This window comes from Cynocephalus volans, chromosome 1 (genome assembly GCF_027409185.1).
Source record: "Cynocephalus volans isolate mCynVol1 chromosome 1, mCynVol1.pri, whole genome shotgun sequence".
NCBI lineage: Eukaryota > Metazoa > Chordata > Mammalia > Dermoptera > Cynocephalidae > Cynocephalus > Cynocephalus volans.
The window spans coordinates 34,138,806-34,157,935 of NC_084460.1; the positions used below are offsets into that span (position 1 = coordinate 34,138,806).

A 19,130-nucleotide genomic window follows, 5' to 3' on the forward strand; every position below is an offset into this window, starting at 1 on the left:
CCATCCATCCATCCACCCATCCATCCATCCATCCATACATACATACACCCACCCATCCATCCATCCATCCATCCACCCATCCATCCATCCACCCACCCATCCATCCATCCATCCACCCATCCATCCATCCATCCACCCACCCATCCATCCATCCATACACCCACCCATCCATCCATCCATACACCCACCCATCCATCCATCCATACACCAATCTATGCATTCATCCACCTATCCATCCTTCCTTCCTTCCTTCTTCCTACCCCTCCCTCCATCAATAAAATCATTAGGTTAGATTTATTATTCCAGAAACTGCAAGTGAAGCTTGCTCTAACTGTTCAGTTTCTCTCCAGGCCTGCCCAGACAGTCTTCTGTGCTCTAAACACACCAAGTACCAGCTGGCTCTCCAAGCTTGTCCTGTACTTCACATGTCTGAGTTTTCGCTTATGCAATTCACTCTGCCTGGAATGTCCTTCCCTTTGTTTGAAAGGGCAGAAGCCTGGTGCCCTCTACTCATTCTTCAAGACCTAGTTCAAGAGTCAACTCCTGCGTTGAAAGTCCCCTACTCCTCCCCAATGCGCCCTTCACACCCCCATAATTTCTTTCTTCTCTGCACTCAGTCCTCTCAGGTAATGTTGCCACTAAAACACATTGGATTATACTACTTTTTATTGTGGGGAATTTTAAAAATTCAAGAAAGTCTTAAATGTCTTCTTGTTACAAACGTTTCGGACAACACACATGTAGATAAAGTAAAATGGGAGACTTCCACATCCACCTCTCCCTCCCCCACATACATCATCTTGTTTAGGCTCAGACATGTAGCAAAGAGAAGAGCCCAAAGTCCAACCCAGATCTGTCAGCCCCCAGGAAACAGGCTGGTCATTATCAGGGTCCGCAGCATCTGGATTCTCTGACTGTCTGCTGGGATCTGACTCTACAGAGGAGCAGGGGTTGATCTGGAGGTCTCTGTAGGAATGGCTGGGGGTTCTCAGAGCAGGAACCCACTCAGGTGTGTTCTCAGGGACACCCCTGCCTGAGTGTTCCAGTGAAAAGCTGTCCCATAGCAAGTGCAGGACCCTCCAGTCTCTGCCTGGGAGGCTGCTGTCCACTAAGCCCCATGGTAGGCTCTACTCTCAGAGTCCTTTACTCCAAGGTCCATCTTAGGGGCTAAATGGCCCTCGTCCCACCAGACTAGTGCTCAGTTCCAAGTTAGCAAATTTCCAAGCCCTACGTGGAGTGCTGGGACAGGGAAGAGGCCACAGTGACCCTGGAGGGGGCTCTGCCTCTCACCCCCAGCAGCCCCATGCCCCTGCTAAGACTTGATTCTTTCTGGTCAGGTTGCCTCTTTCTTAGTCGCCCAGGTGCGAAAACTGAATGACAGCAGCAGCCGGCGCCCCCAGCTCTGCGACGCGGGCCTCAAGACTTGGCTGCGGAGGATACACGCAGACAGGGACAAAGCGGAGGATGGCCCTGAGGCAGTGAGTGTCCCCCCAACCCTGGGCGGAGAGAGAAAGGGCCAGAGGTGGTGGGAGGACACCTGGGGCCAGGCACGTCCCCATCCTCTAGGTACTGCCACCAGGCTGCCGGGAGCGGCCGGCTGGGGACAGCAGGGGGCGCCCTGGCCCCATCGCAGCGAGCGAGAAGGCGGGGGCTGAGGAAGAAGCTGTGTGGTGAGGGTACTTCTAGAAGCCATCTCCCCAGCCGCACTTTCAGGCCATCCCTTGTGTTCCTGGCGGAGGATTGGGAAAGTGGGGGTCACTTTGTGGGGTGTGAGGGGATTGGGGTGGGAAAGGGGTAGGAGAAGGGAAGGGCCTTCAAGTGAAGAAGGGAGGGACTGACCAGTGCCAGGTCTGCGCTGCACAGATGTGTGGGCAGTGAGTCTTCATAGAAACCCATGTGCACGCGTTTGTGGGTGCGGTGCCTGCTTTCCTGTTGCATGTGTGAGCGTGTGTGTGCTGCATGTTTCCATGGCTGTGTTTGTGTATGTATGTGATCTGTGCCCAAGCAGCTGTTGTGTACGCCTTTGTGTGTGTGTGCATCATGTTATTTTTAGTGTGGATATCTAAGAGCACATGCTTGCATGTTATGCACACATATTTGATCTCCAGGCATGCATGTGGTGCCTGTGTATATGGATTTTCTCTCTCTCTGCAGACCCCCCAAATAGCAAAGATCCAGGTTCCTTGGCCTATCAAGGACCCCCTGAAGGTGCCTCTGACCCCCAGTACCAAAGTGGCCCATGTCCTGAGGCAATTCACAGAGCACCTCAGCCCTGGCTCAAAGGGTCAAGAGGGCAGTGAGGACATGGACGACCTCCTCCCACAGTAAGGGACGCCTCCCAGAGGCGGGATTGGGGAGCCGGTGCAGGGAGGGGTCAGCCGGTCCGTTGGAATGGGTTCTCCAATCTTTTTAGAGAGCTTCTTCCCTCCAAATAATAATGATAATGGCCACCATTCACTCATTCATTCATTTTAATAAGTATTTAATGAAGGCCTGCTTTGGGCCAGGCACCATGTGGAATGCTGGAATAGCAATGAAAAGAACAGAGGCACTGGCCTTACAAACTCACAGCCCTGTAGAAGAGATGGACACAAATCAAATAGCTATGAAATAAATAACAAATTACAAACTATTAAATTTTATAAAACATACAGGGAACAGGGCTGGCCCGTGGTTCACTTGGGAGAGTGTGGTGCTGACATCACCAAGTCAAGGGTTAAGATCCCCTTACCAGTCATCTTCAAAAAAAAAAAAAAAAATACAGGGAACAAAGTGAACATAAAACAAGGTACCTGATATACTCTGGGGAGTGTGGTAAGGCTTCCAGGCACAGAAAACTGCACGTGCAAAGGTCCTGAGGCAGCAAGGAACATAGCATGGCCAGAGAGCAGAAAGAAAGTCAACGGGGCTGATGTGTAGCGTCATTCCAAGGATGTGAGAAACAGCCTAAGTCCTCAGGAGCCTCCTTCATGGGGTTGATGCCAGAGACTCTTGGACTGTCAGTCCTGAGCAAATGTCTGGTTCAGTTCCTTCTTGTACAGATGGGAAAACTAAGGCCCAGAGCCACATGGCAAATCAGGGGCAGATGCAAGAACTGGATACCCATAATTATTATATAATAATTATGTAACCATATATGATAATTATAATTATCATACATAATCATACAATATCCATAATCCATCTTGACTCGGAATCTGCTCCTTGAAGCAGGCTTCTGTCCCCATCGTCACCCCTCATCCCATCGCCCTCATAGCCCAATTCTGATGCCCAGCAGGAAGTGGCTATGTGGCAGGATGTATCCATACTGGTCCTCACTGAGTGCCATCCAGCTGCCTGTTCCCTGCCCCTTCATTGGCTCCAGCTTTCCCAGGAAGGTCCTTACACTTCTCCCACCTGGGACTGAAAAAAACAGTGAGGACCGCTCCTTCCAGGCCTGGGGTCCATAAGCAGTTGTTGGTCTTGCTGCCTCCAGAAGAGGTCAGCGTTTTTTTTCTCTCTGTCTTTCAGCAACAGGTCCATGGAGTCAGCCAGCATCTTCTTCTATGAAGTCGGAGGGAATATCAGTAAGTTCCCCGTGGGAGATGAGTCCAGAGCCCAGGGCCCTGTAAGCTCCTTGACCTTGAAGCCTTGTTGGGCCCATTTGGCAGAGGCCAGAGTCCACCTCAGGCCTCTGTCTCCATTGAAACCAGGTGGAACCCTGCTGTCAGGTTAAAGGTCCCCTGGGCACACCATAGGAGTCCATCCTGCAGTTTGGGGTCTTTCCTGGAGCTGACCTCGGGCTTAGAGAGAAGAGCAGAATTTCTTTTAGTATGAAGGTTGTCAGTACCACCAGTGAAACTGATGCCTCTGGGACACCCTATCTGAGGGGCACCTTCTCCCAGGCCCATGTACCATAGACTCCTTAAGGAATTCTGCAAACGCACATGCAGCTCTGAGAGGTCCCTGGCTTTATGAGAACCAAGGATGGGCAGTTGTTTCCAGCTGCATCCTCTGGAGCCATGATCCTCCAACTTTAGCAGCATGTGGAAATCCCCTGGAGGGCTGTTAAGACACAGTTGGCAGGGCCCTGAGAATGAGCCTAAGAAGTTCTCAGGTGTTGCGATGCTGTGGTCCAGGGACCCCACTTTGAGAGCCACTGGCCAGGAAGCAGAGGCTAAGACAAGGCTTCAGGAAGGAGCATGCAGTGCATTGAGGGAGTGCTCCCCGGGAAATGGAAGGGGGTGAAGGTGGATGAGGAAGGGAAGGGGGAGGAGCAGAGCCAGGATGATCCACCAGGGGGCTCTGGAGCGCACATTGCATCAGAGTTGTTCCATTATGAGGCTGGTGTTTGCATCTCTGTATCAGTCAAAGGCTGTGGGCTGCCTGGGGGAGGCCTACCTTCTCTGTCAGGGCATCTTCCATCACTGGAGGTCAGTGTTGCCGAGGGAGGGTAGCTGTGAGCCCTAGCGGCCAGGCTCACACAGCTGGGGGACACCAGGGCCACAGCATCTTCCACAGCTGCCCCCTCAACCTCCTTCGCCTTTTCTTCCCACAGGTGAGCACCGCCTGGATCCAGACGCCTACCTCTTAGATCTGTACCGCGCCAACCCCCATGGCGAGTGGGTCATTAAACAGAGCCCCACCTAAGACCTAGGACCCTACCAAGCAGCCCTGGATGCCTCACCCTCTCCCCTACAGGCTCTGTGCCCATGTGTGTGCCCAGCGTGGGAGCAAAGCTATTTAAGGGGGGGTCTGGTTCTTCCCCCAAGGCCTCTCTGAAATGCCTCTCAGATCCCGAAAAGGACTTGGGGCTGGGCTGTCTCCTCCTCTTCATAATCAAGCACACAAAGCCCTCAGTCCCATCCACGCTCCAGCCCTCAGGAGAGGTGGCTCCTACACCACTGTATGACCACACCACCTGGGGCACCTGGGTCTCCATGGGTTTTTGTGCATGATTTCTTAGATCTGAGGAGAATAATAAATACAGAAGGTCTGTCAAGAAGCAGTTAGGTTTTTTCCCAGGAAAAATTGCTTTGAAAGTGTCCCTATGATGCGTAGTGGGAACAGCACTGGAGAGGGAGCCAGGAGAGCTCTGTGACATTGGGCAAGCCCTTGCCCTCTCTGAGTCCTTGAAAGATGAAGGGTCAAGTCTCAGGAGGGGGAGCAAACTCCGTGGCTGCAAACAGCCCTGGGAGAACTGGACAGGGGAAAAACTCCCCTTCACAGCTCCCGTGTTTTAAAATGTTGGTTTGTACAATCTTGTCATTTTGTAATATGATATTTGAATTGTTCAAACATTGAAGGCACAACTTAGATGTCACTTCTACTTCCTTCAAGTTTGTTTCTGCCCAGTCCAGCTCTCGGTGGGCGTCATCCTTCCAGTGAGTTAACACAGGAGCGTGGTGAGGAGAGCATCTGGCCGCGCTTCCCAGGAGGCTCAGGCCAACGTGGTCCGGCCACACCTTGAACCTGTAGCCACCCAGAGGGTCCAGGAAGAGAGCTCAGAACAGGGAGGGATGGAACAATGACAACAGTTGCTGATGGGGGTGGCACTGCAGGGACAGTGTCTCTGGGGTCCTCTCAACCACCCCTCTCATCTCCTACGGTCCCAGATTTCTCCCTTCTTTCTTTCCACTGCCCTGAGTCTGTCTCCTCAGGGCAAGAGATGCCTCATTCATTCATTCATTCATCCATTAAACAATGAATTTATGGAGCATTTAATATGTACCAAGAGCTTTACAAGTTTCATCTTCACAATATCCAGTGCCTTAGTTTGGGTGATGATGGTGATGATGGCAGCTGTCACTAAGCAGTTACTACGTACCAGGCATGTGTCATACGAGCTTATTTAATGCTGACAACAAGGCTATGAGACATATTATTACTTCCTTTTTATAGAAGAGGAAAATCAAGGCTCAGAAATTCACATTCCTTGTCCACATGTTTAATAAGTGACAGGATTCAATTCCAATACAGGTTAGTCTGGTGTCAAGATACAACCTCTCAACTATTTTAGGCCATAAATCTGAACTATTTTGCCTTAAATATCCAGATTTAAAAGTGTTTTGGTGATGGTCACTTTCTAAGTCCTCTGTCTCTCCCTCCTCCTTTCATGATACAAATAGCCTCAGAACTAAAAAGAAAGCATTTCTCTTAAACCAACAGGACCTAGTAAGGAGAGGGTGACATTCATCCTGGAATTCCTTGGTAGGGCATTTGAAGCTTGCAGCTGATAAAAAGTCTCTAAGTGGCCTCAGTTACCCCAGCAGGCCCATTCGAAGAGACACGACTCAATGAAGCGAGAGTTTAGCCCAGCACTAGCCCCACCGTCTTATGAGGTGGATATTGCCATGGTTCCACTATGCATATAAGGGAACTGAGGTTCAGAGCAGTTAAACCAGGGGTTCAGTGTCACACAGAGTGAGAAGCTTGGATGCCTGATCCCAAATCCAGTGCTCTTCCAGTCACACCATGATTGTCTGAAGCAGGATCAGGACCTGGTAGGTGCTAGTGAGAGAGGATAGTCAAGAACAGAAGTAGGAAAATTGGACAGAATATCCAAGTGAGGGAGGTACCATGGGATTCAGCCAGGGTTGCTGCTTCTGTTCCCCAATTCCTCCCCACCCTCCATAATCTACCTACGAACCTGTTTGACCTCCCTTCAAAATACACCTCGATCCACCCACTTCATTCCTTTGCTCCTACTACCATCCTACTGTAATTCTTTGCTCCTACTACAATCCGAACCACTGTCATCTCGATTCCTTTGGTGATGATGACGATGGTGATGGTGGTGATGATGATGACGGTGGTGGTGAAGGTCGTGGTAGTGATGATGATGGTGATGGTGGTGGTGGTGGTGATGGTGGTGGTGGTGATGACAATGGTGGTGATAAGGGTGATCGTGCAAAGCCTGAATGGCTTTGATGCCTTTTAATTGCTTTCCCTTCTCGCCCTCCTATCTACCCTCCATGCAGCAGCTACTCTGGTCCTTTTGAAATTTAAATTCAATCCTATTGAAAGCCCTCCTACTGAAAACCTTCCAGAGGGATCCCATACCACTTAAAACAATCTCCCAACTCTTTACCCTGGCCTATGAGGCCTGTCTAACGTCTCTGATGCCACCTCACCCACACTCCCCCTCACTTTGCAGAGTCAACCACACCCTCCTGTCAATTCCTCAGACACCCCAAGTTCATCCCTGCTTTTGGGCTTTTGCACTTGCCATTCCCCTGCCTACAATACTCTTCCCCCGGCTACTCCCATGGCTGGATCTTTTCACCTTCAGGCCTCAGCTCAGACGTCCCTTCCTGCAAGAGGCCTTTTCTGACCACCCCATCTGAAGGTTCTTCTTCTCCCACTCTCTCTTGCATCACCTTAATTTTCTTCCTAGCAGCATTTGTCACTATCTGTAATTACCAAGTTAGTTTTTTATCATTTGTTTCCCTGACTAGGATGTAGCCCCATGAAGGCAGAGACCATGTGAGTTTTTTTCTCACCTTTGAGTATGTGATGGTCCTAGAAGGTGCTCAATAAAAATTGGTTGGATAAGTGAATGAATAAAGGAATCCCTCTTTCCCTTTGCCTGTTTGCTACAGAATCTGTTGTCCTTACCACCTGCTTTAAATCTGACCTCCCTGGTATGACATATGAAAATGAGAAAATGCATCTGAAGTACCCATGGCAAGTGCTCCGTTAGTGCTCTCATTATTATTATTAATTATTAACAAGAGCCAGGCAGCCTGAAATGGTGACGAATGATATTATCCCCCCATGGTTCCCAGTACCTGCGCTGGTCCCATTGCATGCCTCGCTTACTCTTTCACAGGGTCAAGGTGACAGGATGCTGTGTGGTTGAAGGGAAAGTCCTTTAACCTTGGCAGGGGGAGGGGCTGGTGCCTCTGTGGGTGCCAGGAACCCAGACCCAGCTGTGATAACTTTGCACTCAGAGTGGGCCATCAGCCATCACCGAGGATCCCAGTTTAATCACATGTCAGTTTCTCCATTCATCTTCGGTGCTATCTGAGGGCTCATCTTTTTCCACCCTGTGGCATCGTTGTGATTGATGATCCTGCACCAGCTCCACTGCTGGGTTAGCACAGCTCACAGTGGGTGCCCAGCTTCTCCAGGCTCTTTGCAGTCTGGGACTGGCATGGGCTGGGATCTTGTTTCTTTTAAGGAGCCCTGTTCTGAACTGAATTGTGTTCCCCCTTCCCCCACATTCGTATGTCAAATCCCTATCCCCAAGGTGATTATTTGGAGATAGAGCCTTTAAGGAGATAATTAAGGTTAAATGAGGTCATAAGGGTGTGATCTTGATCCAATAGGATTTGTGTCCTTATAAGAAGAGGAGGAGACACCAGAGCTCTCCATCCCCCTCCCCCCCCCCCCCCCCCCGCCCCGTATGGCAGCTCTAGCAAACTAATACAAGCCCCTTGATGCCTCCAGCTTCTGAGAGGAAGGAGGATGTGATTTGTAAGAATGTTCTCAAATGAGAGCATTACCTTGGGCAAAGGGCATATGACCCCTGAGCACAGGAGGTGTCTCAGCTGGCGTTCGGGAGTCTCACTTGCTGTGCAGGTAAGTGCTTCCCTGGGAGAAGCAGCATTTAGTAGTGGGACAGCAGGCCCTGGGCTCCATGCCACCTCTGTGGGCTGCAGGTACCTTGGTCCACCTCTCTATGCTCCTAGAGATTCAGTCTGCTGTTTCTAAATCACCCAAGAGGACAGTGAGGATGAAGTGAGGAAGTCTACAGTCACTCGACAGTTATAGTAAGTGCCTACTGTGTGGCTGGCAGTGAGCTAGGCTGGGGCCTGATTTATGAACAAGACAGGAAAGAGCCCAGCCTTCATAGGGCTCACAGACCAGCGAGAAAGAGACAAATACTAACTTAGAAATGAAAGATTCCAATTTGTGTTAAAATTCTGCTAAGAAGATAAAACAGAGAGGGAGGTGTGTGGGCAATATGGGTGGATTTTTGTTTCAAGTGCTCAGTAATGGATCTTAGAATGGGTGCCCCAGACCCTGAGCCAGGAACTGGAGGGTAAGTAGTTTATTGGGAAGTGATCCCAGGAAACCCAGTGGAGGAGTGGGAAGTGCGGCAGGGAAGGAGGAGCCAGTGGAGGGTGCGCTACTGAGCAGGAACAGCTCTGGGCAACTGGGGCTCAGTGCTGCTGGGGGTTTCTGGGAAGCCAGGTAAAACAGGCTTCGGGCATGTGCTGATCTGGAGTAAAGGAGTAAAGAAGAGAGAGTGTTATGCCCCAACTCCCACCTGTAACCGGTGGAGAGCTCCTCCCAGGGTATGAATGCCCTGGCACCTCTAGCCAGTCCTCCAGGCAGGCTGGCCGGGCACCCTCCTGTGTCAGAGGACCTTGGGCAGAGAGTCCAGAGCTGGCAATAGAAAAGCCATCAGCAGGGACTGGAACGGGGCGGGGGGTGCTGAGGGGATGTGGGTGGGGCAGATGTGGGGGTAGACAACCTCTCTGAGGAGGTGACACTGGAACTGATGCCAAAATGAGAAGGGGCCAGCCACAGGAAGAGCAGGGAGAAGAGATCAGTTGGTGTGTTCTGGTCTGGCTTCAGACCTTCACTGCCCCAGACACTCCAGAGGGGTCTTACATATTCTTTGAGGTCTTCACTGAAGTCTGTCCTCTCTGAGAAGCCTTCTAACCTGAAATCAGAAGCGACCTCCACCTCCTGAGTCCTTCCCAGCCCTTCGCACTGTGGCATCTGAGGGGCACAGGGATGAGGGGATATTCCTCAGGCTGCCACTGGGGGCAGGGCAGCCCAGGCTCTGGCTTGGGGAGAGGGTGGGAGGTGCTGCCTGGTACCTGGCTGTAGGCAGTGACTCCCTACTGCCACCTCCAAGGGTCCATCATTCCTGCAGCCCCTCACAACTGGAGACCACAGGATAGGTGCAATTGGGACTTTTAGGAATCCGTAAGGGACTTCATCCACAGAGTTGCTGGGGAAGGGTCCCCTGTCTTGGTTTTCAGGCCTGGGTGGGGAAGGAGCGAATGACACTGTGCTTTGCACATCCCTGGAAGCAGGGCTGGGGAGGTGGTAAGGAAAAGGATTCCTGGCAAACCCACCCTGCCGTCCCCTTTCCCTTCCTGGGGCTGCCGAGGGGGGGAGATGCTTTCTATTGAGAACTCCCCACCCCCACCCAGTCACTTTGCATTCTGGGGGAGGGAAATGGGAGCCACTTGTCATTGTCCCTGAACACTGGCTGGCAAGAGGCCCAGGGAGGGGGCTCCCCAATAGGGAATCTGCAGCTGCCTGTCTTTAAGGTAAAATTACCGTAATTACCCCAATTACCAAATCCATCAAGAGCTGTGGACTGAGAAGGCCTGGAGAACAATCAGGCCCTGATGGATCTGAGGAGTGTGAGTCACGGGGGTGGGAGCACCATGGAACACCATTTATTCAGGGGATGGGGGGAAGGTGGTGGGGTGGGGGGATGGAGGGGGCGGGGTGGCAGCTGACGTTAAACCAGACTCTTGACTGGGGCAGGGATGGGGAGATGCTGAGAAATCATGATTAGCCAAGACCCCACTTTCTTCCCTTAGTTAAATTTTTCTATATTTCAAAGAAAAACAAACACCAAACTCTCTCTAGCTGCTTCTCCTTTCACAGAACCCCATGCCTTTTGGCCACCTGACTTGGACCTTCTTACCTCCTGTGGGAGAGAAAAGTAAAAAAAAAAAGCCAAGAACAGCAGCCAGCATCTACTGGGTCCTTGCTCTGTGCTGGGCGCTGTGCAAAGAGATTTTTGAGCTTCATCCCATTTAACCCCACGGAGCAGGTGTAGTCCCATTTCATAGATGTGGGCGTCACAGTTTCCTCTTGGTCTGGGCACTCCAGAGACCAAATCTTGGCCCTGGTTTGCCTCTGTAATTACCCTGGGTCCTCCTGGTAACCAAGCCTGGTGTACATGCCAGAGATGTTTGCTGAAGAAATGAAGGCTGGTAGATTAGGTGGGTTGCTGGGAAAATCATCTTATAGGACATGCCCCCTGCAATCAGCCCATCTCCCCCTCCATCCAACCTCCTTCTCCATCTAACTTCCAGCCTAAACATTTACACTTGGATCTCCTAATGGGACTCACCCAGCATGGCAGACTGCTGCAGCCACCCGGCCCACCCTGCTGCAACAGGAGGGTGACCCTGATCACCCACGAGAACGATTTCAATGCTATGGGGCTTGGGGTTACCTCACTCATCCAGGCCTTCTGCTGGACACTCAGGTGAGGCTCAGCTCTGCCAAGAACTCCTTTACTGTGCTGGAGGATCACTTGCCAGTTTTCACCATTCTTTATTTCTGGTAGACTCTCACCATATTTGAGCAGCAGTAAAAACGTTCAGATTCTTCAACTAGGTTGATCCAGATTTCTAGCCTAAGGATATAATCTCTAATTGGGGAAAGGCCTTGTCATGGGGCTAGTCCTTACAGCATTGTTTATTTAGTTGGCTGCACACTTTAATCTTGAAGCATTGTTTATTTAGTTGGCTGCACACTTTAATCTTGAGAGGAGGTCCAAGCTGCCAGCCCCTCTGTATTACATCTCCAGGAGGAGTTATGTCCAAAAGACCCTGAGACCCCCCACTTGGCTGAAGTAGTCTCAGTCCAGAGTGGGGAGGCAGGTCTGGGTTTCCAAAGTAAGGGCCAAAGCCCCTGGCTTGTCCTCTCTGCCTATATCTCCAAGGTGATATAGGACTTGCGGGTGCTGGTTAAAAATCTAGGATCTTGGGATTCAGGCCAAACAGCTTCCTAGCTCATCATGACTAATATGATTAACATGGAAAATTGTGAAACAATTTAATGTCCAAACACAGGGAGACTGGTGAAATAGGTGAAACCTTGTGCAGGCTTTTAAAATAATCATTAAAAGGTTTCTTTTGAAATCTGGGGAATTAACAGCAAGAAGCTTACTATAATGCTGTTTTAACAGTGAAAAGTTGAAAACAATGTAAATATCCAAAAACAGGAGAATCATTAAGAAACGTACAGTACATCCATGTGATGAAATTATATGTGGTCATTAAACATGATAAGACAAAAAGTGTTGTGGTATGGAAAGATATTAATATGTCCTCAAACATTTTATGATGAAAAATTTCAAACAAAAATGGAAGAAATTGTAAAATCTCATATACCCACTAACCTGATTCTACAATTGACCATATTTGATTAATTTGGTTAATAATAACCAATTTTACTTTAAATATTTTTTTGCTTTAAATATTCTAACCATCTATCCGTCCATCTTTTTTTAAATGCTTTTTTTTTTTTTTTTTTGCAGTTGGATGGTACAGCGATTGAATCCTGGATCCTGGTGTTATCAGCACCACACTCTAACCAACTGAACTAACCGGCCGGCACAAATGCATTTTAAGGTAAATCGCAGTAAGTTCAAGTAAAGTTGTTCACCCCTAAACACTTTGGTGTGCAATGATATATATGTTACCATTTTACTGGTGTATAACTTACATAAGATAAACTACGCCTCCTTGTGCACATAAGAGTGTACCCATGAAACCATCACAGCAATCAAAATATGGAACAATTCTATCACCTCCAGAAAACTTCCTCATGCCTTTTTGCAATCCCTCCTTCTCTTTGTTCCTGTCCCCAGGCAACCACTGATCTGTTATTTGTCACTATAGGTTAGCTTGCATTTTCTAGAATTTTATATAAGTGGAAGAATGTAGATGCACTCATTTTTGGTCTGGCTTCTTTCCCCCAGCATAACGCATGTGAGCTTCATCCGTGCTGTTGTGTACCAGTAGTTCGTTCCTTCTCATGGCTGAGCAGTAGTCCATTGCATGGGTGTGCCACATTTTATCCATTAATCTGTTGATGACATTTAAGTTGTTTCCATTTGGGGGCTATTACAAATAAAGTTTCTATGAATATCTGTACAAGTCTTTGTGTGACTGAACCCAAGTCCAGCCGCTGCCTCACACAAAAACAAATGACTCATAAGTCAAATGTTGGTGAAAATGGAAGTCAGCTTTACTCAGGAATACTGGTGACCTGAGAAGAGATGTGAGGCTAACCCACGTCTCCAGTAAACCTGAAGGAGCAAGGCCAGACTAAAGCCATGTCAAAGACTCAGATTTACTGAGGGGTTTTTAAAGAGGCAGCTGAGGGACTGGAATGTGGGAAGTGAAAAGCAGGAGGGAGGGGGACATGCAAGGGGCCAGGTGCAAATACTTGCCAAGGCTCCGTGTGGTTTCCGTTCTTGTCTTTGACATTATCTCAGGGTTCTGATGGATTCTGATTTGCTTCAGGGTGGAATCAGCACAGCTCTACTGATGTCTTCCTTGGCTTCTCAGGGTCTGGATAGTACGTGTCTCGTTGCAAGTCTGCAGCTCCAGGCTGCCTGGAAAACAACTTTACATTTCTGTAATAATGTCATCTTGCCCCATAGCCAAGGTTAAAAATATCAAATAACCACGGGAAAAGAGGGAACTCAGAGAAATACATGCGAAGAAAAAGAACCGTCTTTTAAATTTTCCTAAATGCCATGAGGTTTTAGGTCCCAACGTGGCTTCAGTCCTACTCGCTCCAATGTTCCTATATACATATGTTTTCATTTTTCTTGGGTAAATACCTAGAAGTAAATGGCTGGGTCATATGGTAGGTATATGTTTAACTCTTTAAGAAGCACTATTATATATTTAAGTGGGAGAGTATAATAAACAGTGTGATTTTGTCTCCATAAAATGATGGTAGTGTGGAAACATGGAAACCGCTTCTGAATTAGTATTCTAAAGGCATTTAAAACTTTTCTGGCTTTAAAAATATATGTGCGCAATAAGCAGAGTTGAAAATTACATCTGCGTACATAAAAGCTTTGCATTCCACTGTGCGACGTGGCTCCTCCTTACTTCCTTCAGAGACTGGAAGGGGCTGATGTTTGAGTCTTGGGCTTCCCAGCAGGGTGGGGGACTGGGCTCCTCATTTAGGGAGGAAGACACATCAGGATTCCTAGTGGAAGGGACCCTAGGGCCCAGAGAGGAGAAGGGAAGAGCTGGACCTTCCCCTAGGCCTGTGCCAGTCCCCAGGGGATGACTCACTGCCTCTAGAAGGCCTGGGCTCAGGGAATGCCCCTGAGCCCTGGACACCATAGGGCAGTATTCCTTGACAGTTTCCCATCCAAATGCCTTTAGGGTAGCAGGAAAGTGCAGATGAGCCTGGGGCAGACATGAACCTCTCATTCCATCATTCATTCATTCATTCAGAAAATAGTTCTCAGGGTCTTCTCTGTCTGCGGCCCTGTGGTGGGTCCTGGGGATACAGCTGTGAATCTAGCAGAACCAACTGCCCCTCAGGGCTTCCAAGGCCACACAAATAGCTCCTTTGTAAACACTCATGATTTCATCTTAAAAATTCATGTGAATTTTGCATCCTATTTCATAATGTAGCCATGTTTGTTTTTTTAATTTTAAAATAATGTTTTGCACAACAATGGGAATGGTGCTTAATTCCAAGGAATTGTACACTCCAGAATGGTTAAAATGGTAAGCTTTATGTTAAGTCTATTTTACCATAATAAATATATATATGATAAAAATTTGCCATTTTGATTATTTTTGAGTGTGCAGTTTGGTGGTGGCATTAAGTACATTCACACTGTTGTACAACCATCACCACTATCATCTCCAGAATTTTTCATCTTCCCAAAGAGAAACTCTGTACCTATTAAACACTAACTTCTCACCCCTCCTCCCCTCAGCCCCTGGCAACCATCACTGTACTTTCTGTTTGTATGTACCTCGTATAAGTGGAATCATACAGTATTTGTACTTTTGTGTCTGGCTTATTTCATTTAGCATATGTCTTTGAGTTTCGTTTATGTTGTAGCACGTAACAGAATTTCCTTCCTTTTTAAGTCCAAATAATACTTCGTTGTATGTATGTGCCACAGTTTGTCCATTCATCCATCCATAGACATTTGGGTTGTTTCCACCTTTTGGCTATTGTGAATATTGGAGTACAAATATTTAAGTCCCTGCTTTCAACGCTTTTGAGTATATACCCAAAAGTGAAATTGCTGATCATATTGTTATTCTATGAATAATTTTTTTTTTTTAGGCAGCACAGGGATCTGAACCCTGGACCTTGGTGTTATAACATTATACTCTAACTGAGCTAGCCAGCCAGCCCCTTCTATGAATAATTTTTAAGGGACTATCATACTGTAATATATATTTTACCATAAAAATTTTTTTTAAAAAGCCTGTGTTCACTGTCACATGTTTATTTCTCCCATACTCTTTGAATTAAGTGGGCATTCCAAGAAGGGGCACCTGCATCTCTGGCACTCTGGTACCTTGCCAGAAAAGCATGGCTATCATTGATTGATTCATTCATTCAATCCACAAATATTGGTTGGGTACCTACTGTGTGCCAGGAGCTCTGCTGGATGATAGGAAGGTGAGCAAAACTGGATAGAACCCCAGCCTCCAGGAGCTCGCAGCCTAGAGGGGAGGCAGGCGTCAGTCACGGGACCTCAGTCCTGTGGTGTGAGAGGCCCCACCGCCATTCTGAGAGTCCACACTGAGAGGCACAGCCTCAGCCCACAGCAGGACTGCTTCTTGGCAGGCTGGCACAGTCCCTAGTGTCCCCTTTCCTGAATCTCAGGTCTCTCATCTCTAAGAGAAGGAGTAATCACTGTCCCCTCCCAACCTCATTGGCATGGCAAGATGGGTTCTGTCAGGTCCATGGAGTCCTCACTGGGATCTTTCACAGGACAGTCCCCCTCCCATACTGACCAGACACTGGGTCCACTGTCCTGCTGCTGGTCCCCCTCAACCTGCAAGTTACGTGCCACTCCTCCAGCTGGGCTCCTGCTGTATGTCGTGTGTTCTGGTGTCCTAGGGCAAAGACAAGGGGCCTTGCAGGACCCTCCCAGGACAACTCCCCTTTACCTGCTTCCTCCTACTAGGCAGCGCCCCCTGGGCTCCAGCTGGGGCAGGCAGGACTCCCAGGGCCCCACAGTCACACAAACCCCAGGATTTAGTTCTTTAGGAAAGTTACTGGGCTTTTCTAAGTCTCAGTTTCCTCATCTATAAAATCCCACCTCTGATACTCTGCCAGGCTACTCAGATCCCTCTTTGAAAAGCATTCATTCATTCATTCCTGATGAGCAAATTGTACTCACTTGATGGAATAGTACCATATTCATCAGCTAGGGCAGCCATAACAAAACATCACAGACTGGGTGGTTTAAACAACAGAAATGTATTTCCTTAGAGTTCTGCAGGATGGAAGTCCAAGACCAAGGTGCCAGCAGGTTTGGTTTCTCTTGAGGCATCTCACCTTGGCTTGCAGATGGCCGTGGCCACCTTCTTACTGTGTCTTCGCCTGGCCTTTCCCCTGTGTGCATGCACTCCTGGTGTCTCTTCCTCTTCTTATAAGGACACCCGTCCTATGGACTAGGGCGCTACCCTTCTGGCCTCATTCAACCTTAATTACCTCCTTAAAGGCTGTATTAGTCAGTTTCTGATCCCTATAACAGAATACCTGAAACTGGGTAATTTAAAAAGAAATAAAATTTATTTCTTACAGTTTTGGAGGCTGGGAAGTCCAAGGTCCAGGGTGAGAGCCTTCTGGGTGGGAACTCTCTACAGAGTCCCGTGGTAACCAGGGTGTCACATCCCAAGAGAAATGGCATGAGTACTTCTCACTTGCTCTCCTTTTAAAGACATCAGAACCATGCCCACTACTCCATGAATGGATCCATCCCCTCACAGTCCTCACAATCTCATCACCTCTTATAGGCCCCACCTTTCAAATACCATAATCTGATTTCCCACCCTCTTAACACTGTTACAATGGGGGTCGTTTCCAATACATGAACTTTTGGGGTACACATTTAACCTGTAGCAAAGTCCCTATCCCCAAATACAGTCAATTTGGGGGTTAGGGCTTCAACCTATGAGTTTTGGGGGGACACAATTCAGTCCATAACAACAACTCAGCAATGAAAAGGAACAAGCTAATGATAATCAAGAGAAGCCAGACACAAAATGTACACACTGTACGATTCCATTTATACAGAATACTAGAAAAGTCAAAACCAATCCACAATGACAGAAAGCACATCTGTGGTTACATGGGGCTGGGGGAGGGGAGGATCTGTGGGACAATCCATGGGAGGACTGACTGCAGAGGGGTACAATGGAACTTTCTGGGGGTGATGAAATGTACCTTGATTGTGGTGGTGGTTACGTGAATGTATACCTTTGTCAAAATCTATTGAGCTGTGCACTGAAAAGAGGTGCATTTTATTGCTTGAAAATTATACCTCAATAAAATAAAATTTTAAACCCTACCTCAAAGGGTTAAAAATAAGGTTCAGGTTAGGAGTAAATGAGTTAATGCCTGCAAAGTGCTTAGCTTGGAGCCTGGCACAGTGTAAATGGGCAAGTAAATGGTAGCCATGGTAACCTGAAAACAAGATTTTTGCTCAGTAAGTGGGGCAAGAAAGAGAAATAAACAGAGAGCACATTGCAAGGGGGTGGAAGGTGGGGGGTGGGGTGGGCGGGGTGGTGCTGCTTCTTCTGGGCCCAAAGCAGACAGGCAGGGGCTGTGAACCCAGCCTCCTAGGGTCATTGGGTAGCTCTCTCCTGGCACAGGGGAGGATTCCATCACCTGTCAGTGCGTTCTGGGTCCTGGGACCAGCCACCTGCAACTTAGCCCCTGCTCAGCCTGATCCTGGATTTTTAATTCATTCATCCATTCACTGAACATGCACACTGGAGCACCACCTAGCACAGCAGAAGGCATCAATAGCTGCTTGTATTTACTGAGGGCATCTACTCTGTCGGATACTGGACTCAGAGCTTGACATTTTGGATTAAACCAAATGAAAGAGCCAATATTTGACAAGTTTTCACCTGCAGAAATAGCAGTTTACTATGGTTCAACCTAATAAACGAGCTTTTTTTTAATCCTTGTGACAAGTCTTTAGAGTAGATATTAGTATTCATTTTGTGGCTGAGAAGACTGATGTTCAGAGAGGTAATGTGACCAGCCTGGTCACACAGCTATAAGTGGCTGGACTTGAACCCAGGTTCTGAAACCCATATGTTACACGTTGCTTGCCCTTAAGGAGTCCCAGTCTAGTGGGGGGATGAACACCTCAAATATGGCCCCCTGCGACTTGACCACCAATCTCCTGACTCCCCAGACAGGCTGCCCTCAGCTTTTCAGACCCTGGACATGAGAGTCTTTGGCCCTCATAGATACCAAGGTCCTACCAGCCCTACATACATCTCCCCTGCCCACTGGGACATCTTGCCTGGCCAGGCCTAGCCTGGCCTGCTTCTCCCTGGATCTCGGAGTCTGTGGTACAGCCTGTGCTGGCTGCATCCATGGTGAGAGCTGGACCTGTGCTTCTCTGTTGCCCCAGGAGCTGGCCTCATTCTGCCCATCTTGTCCTCACTCCAGGCCAGCCCCTTGCCAGCCTCCCTCCCAGTTCAGGTTTGTCGTTAATTCACAGCTCACTAGCAGATCAAAGAGGATGGAGACACCCTGAGTCCACAGGACCCTCAGGCAGCCCCCTCCTCACACTCTAACAAGGCACCCCCCTTGGTAGGAGGCAAGGGGCTCTCTCTTGGGTGTTTTTCATGAAGTGAAGAGAGGGGGCTGAGACTTGGCTCCAGGCTCCCCCATTCTTAAGGGGGCCAGAGGTTCAACTGATGGGGGCTAGGAGGCAGCATCAGCCCCTCCTCCAAAGACTGAGCAGGACAAGGACAGTTAATTCCTCTGGTGTTATCAGCTGGGCACAGGCGCTGGTTGCATAGCAACCCAGATTGCTCTCTGTCTCCAGTGCTCCAAAAACAAAAAAAAAATCAGCATTTTCTCCAACTCCTCATCAATGAAATGGAAATGGGCCCAGGCTCCCTGCCCCCAAGTGTGGCTCATTTGCAGGCAGCCCCTACCCATACCCCTTGGTGGGGTCCCCACTCTTGAGGCCTCCACATGCCAGGCTGAGGGTAGGAATTCACCCGTCACACTAACACTGCAGCGCAGAGTTGAATCAGGAACTAGGTCTGAGCTTGTTCAAGGAAATGCTGGACAGGCCTGGGATCTGGGTAACATAGCATGAACTGGGGGAGTCCCAGCTGGTCCTGGCA

The 19,130-nt window shown here is 48.7% G+C and overlaps 1 protein-coding gene across 1 annotated transcript in view; it reads left to right on the forward strand.

Annotated features, from left to right (window-relative positions):
- ARHGAP40 (Rho GTPase activating protein 40) overlaps positions 1-4,629 on the forward strand; it is a 36,448-nt gene extending 31,819 nt beyond the window's left edge. Inside the window, exons 12-15 of the mRNA XM_063086467.1 lie at positions 1,338-1,478; positions 2,155-2,324; positions 3,511-3,566; positions 4,538-4,629. Of these exons, the coding sequence (XP_062942537.1) occupies positions 1,338-1,478; positions 2,155-2,324; positions 3,511-3,566; positions 4,538-4,629 (459 nt within the window). The remainder of the gene's footprint in view (positions 1-1,337; positions 1,479-2,154; positions 2,325-3,510; positions 3,567-4,537) is intronic.
- Positions 4,630-19,130: the final 14,501 nt, after the last annotated feature.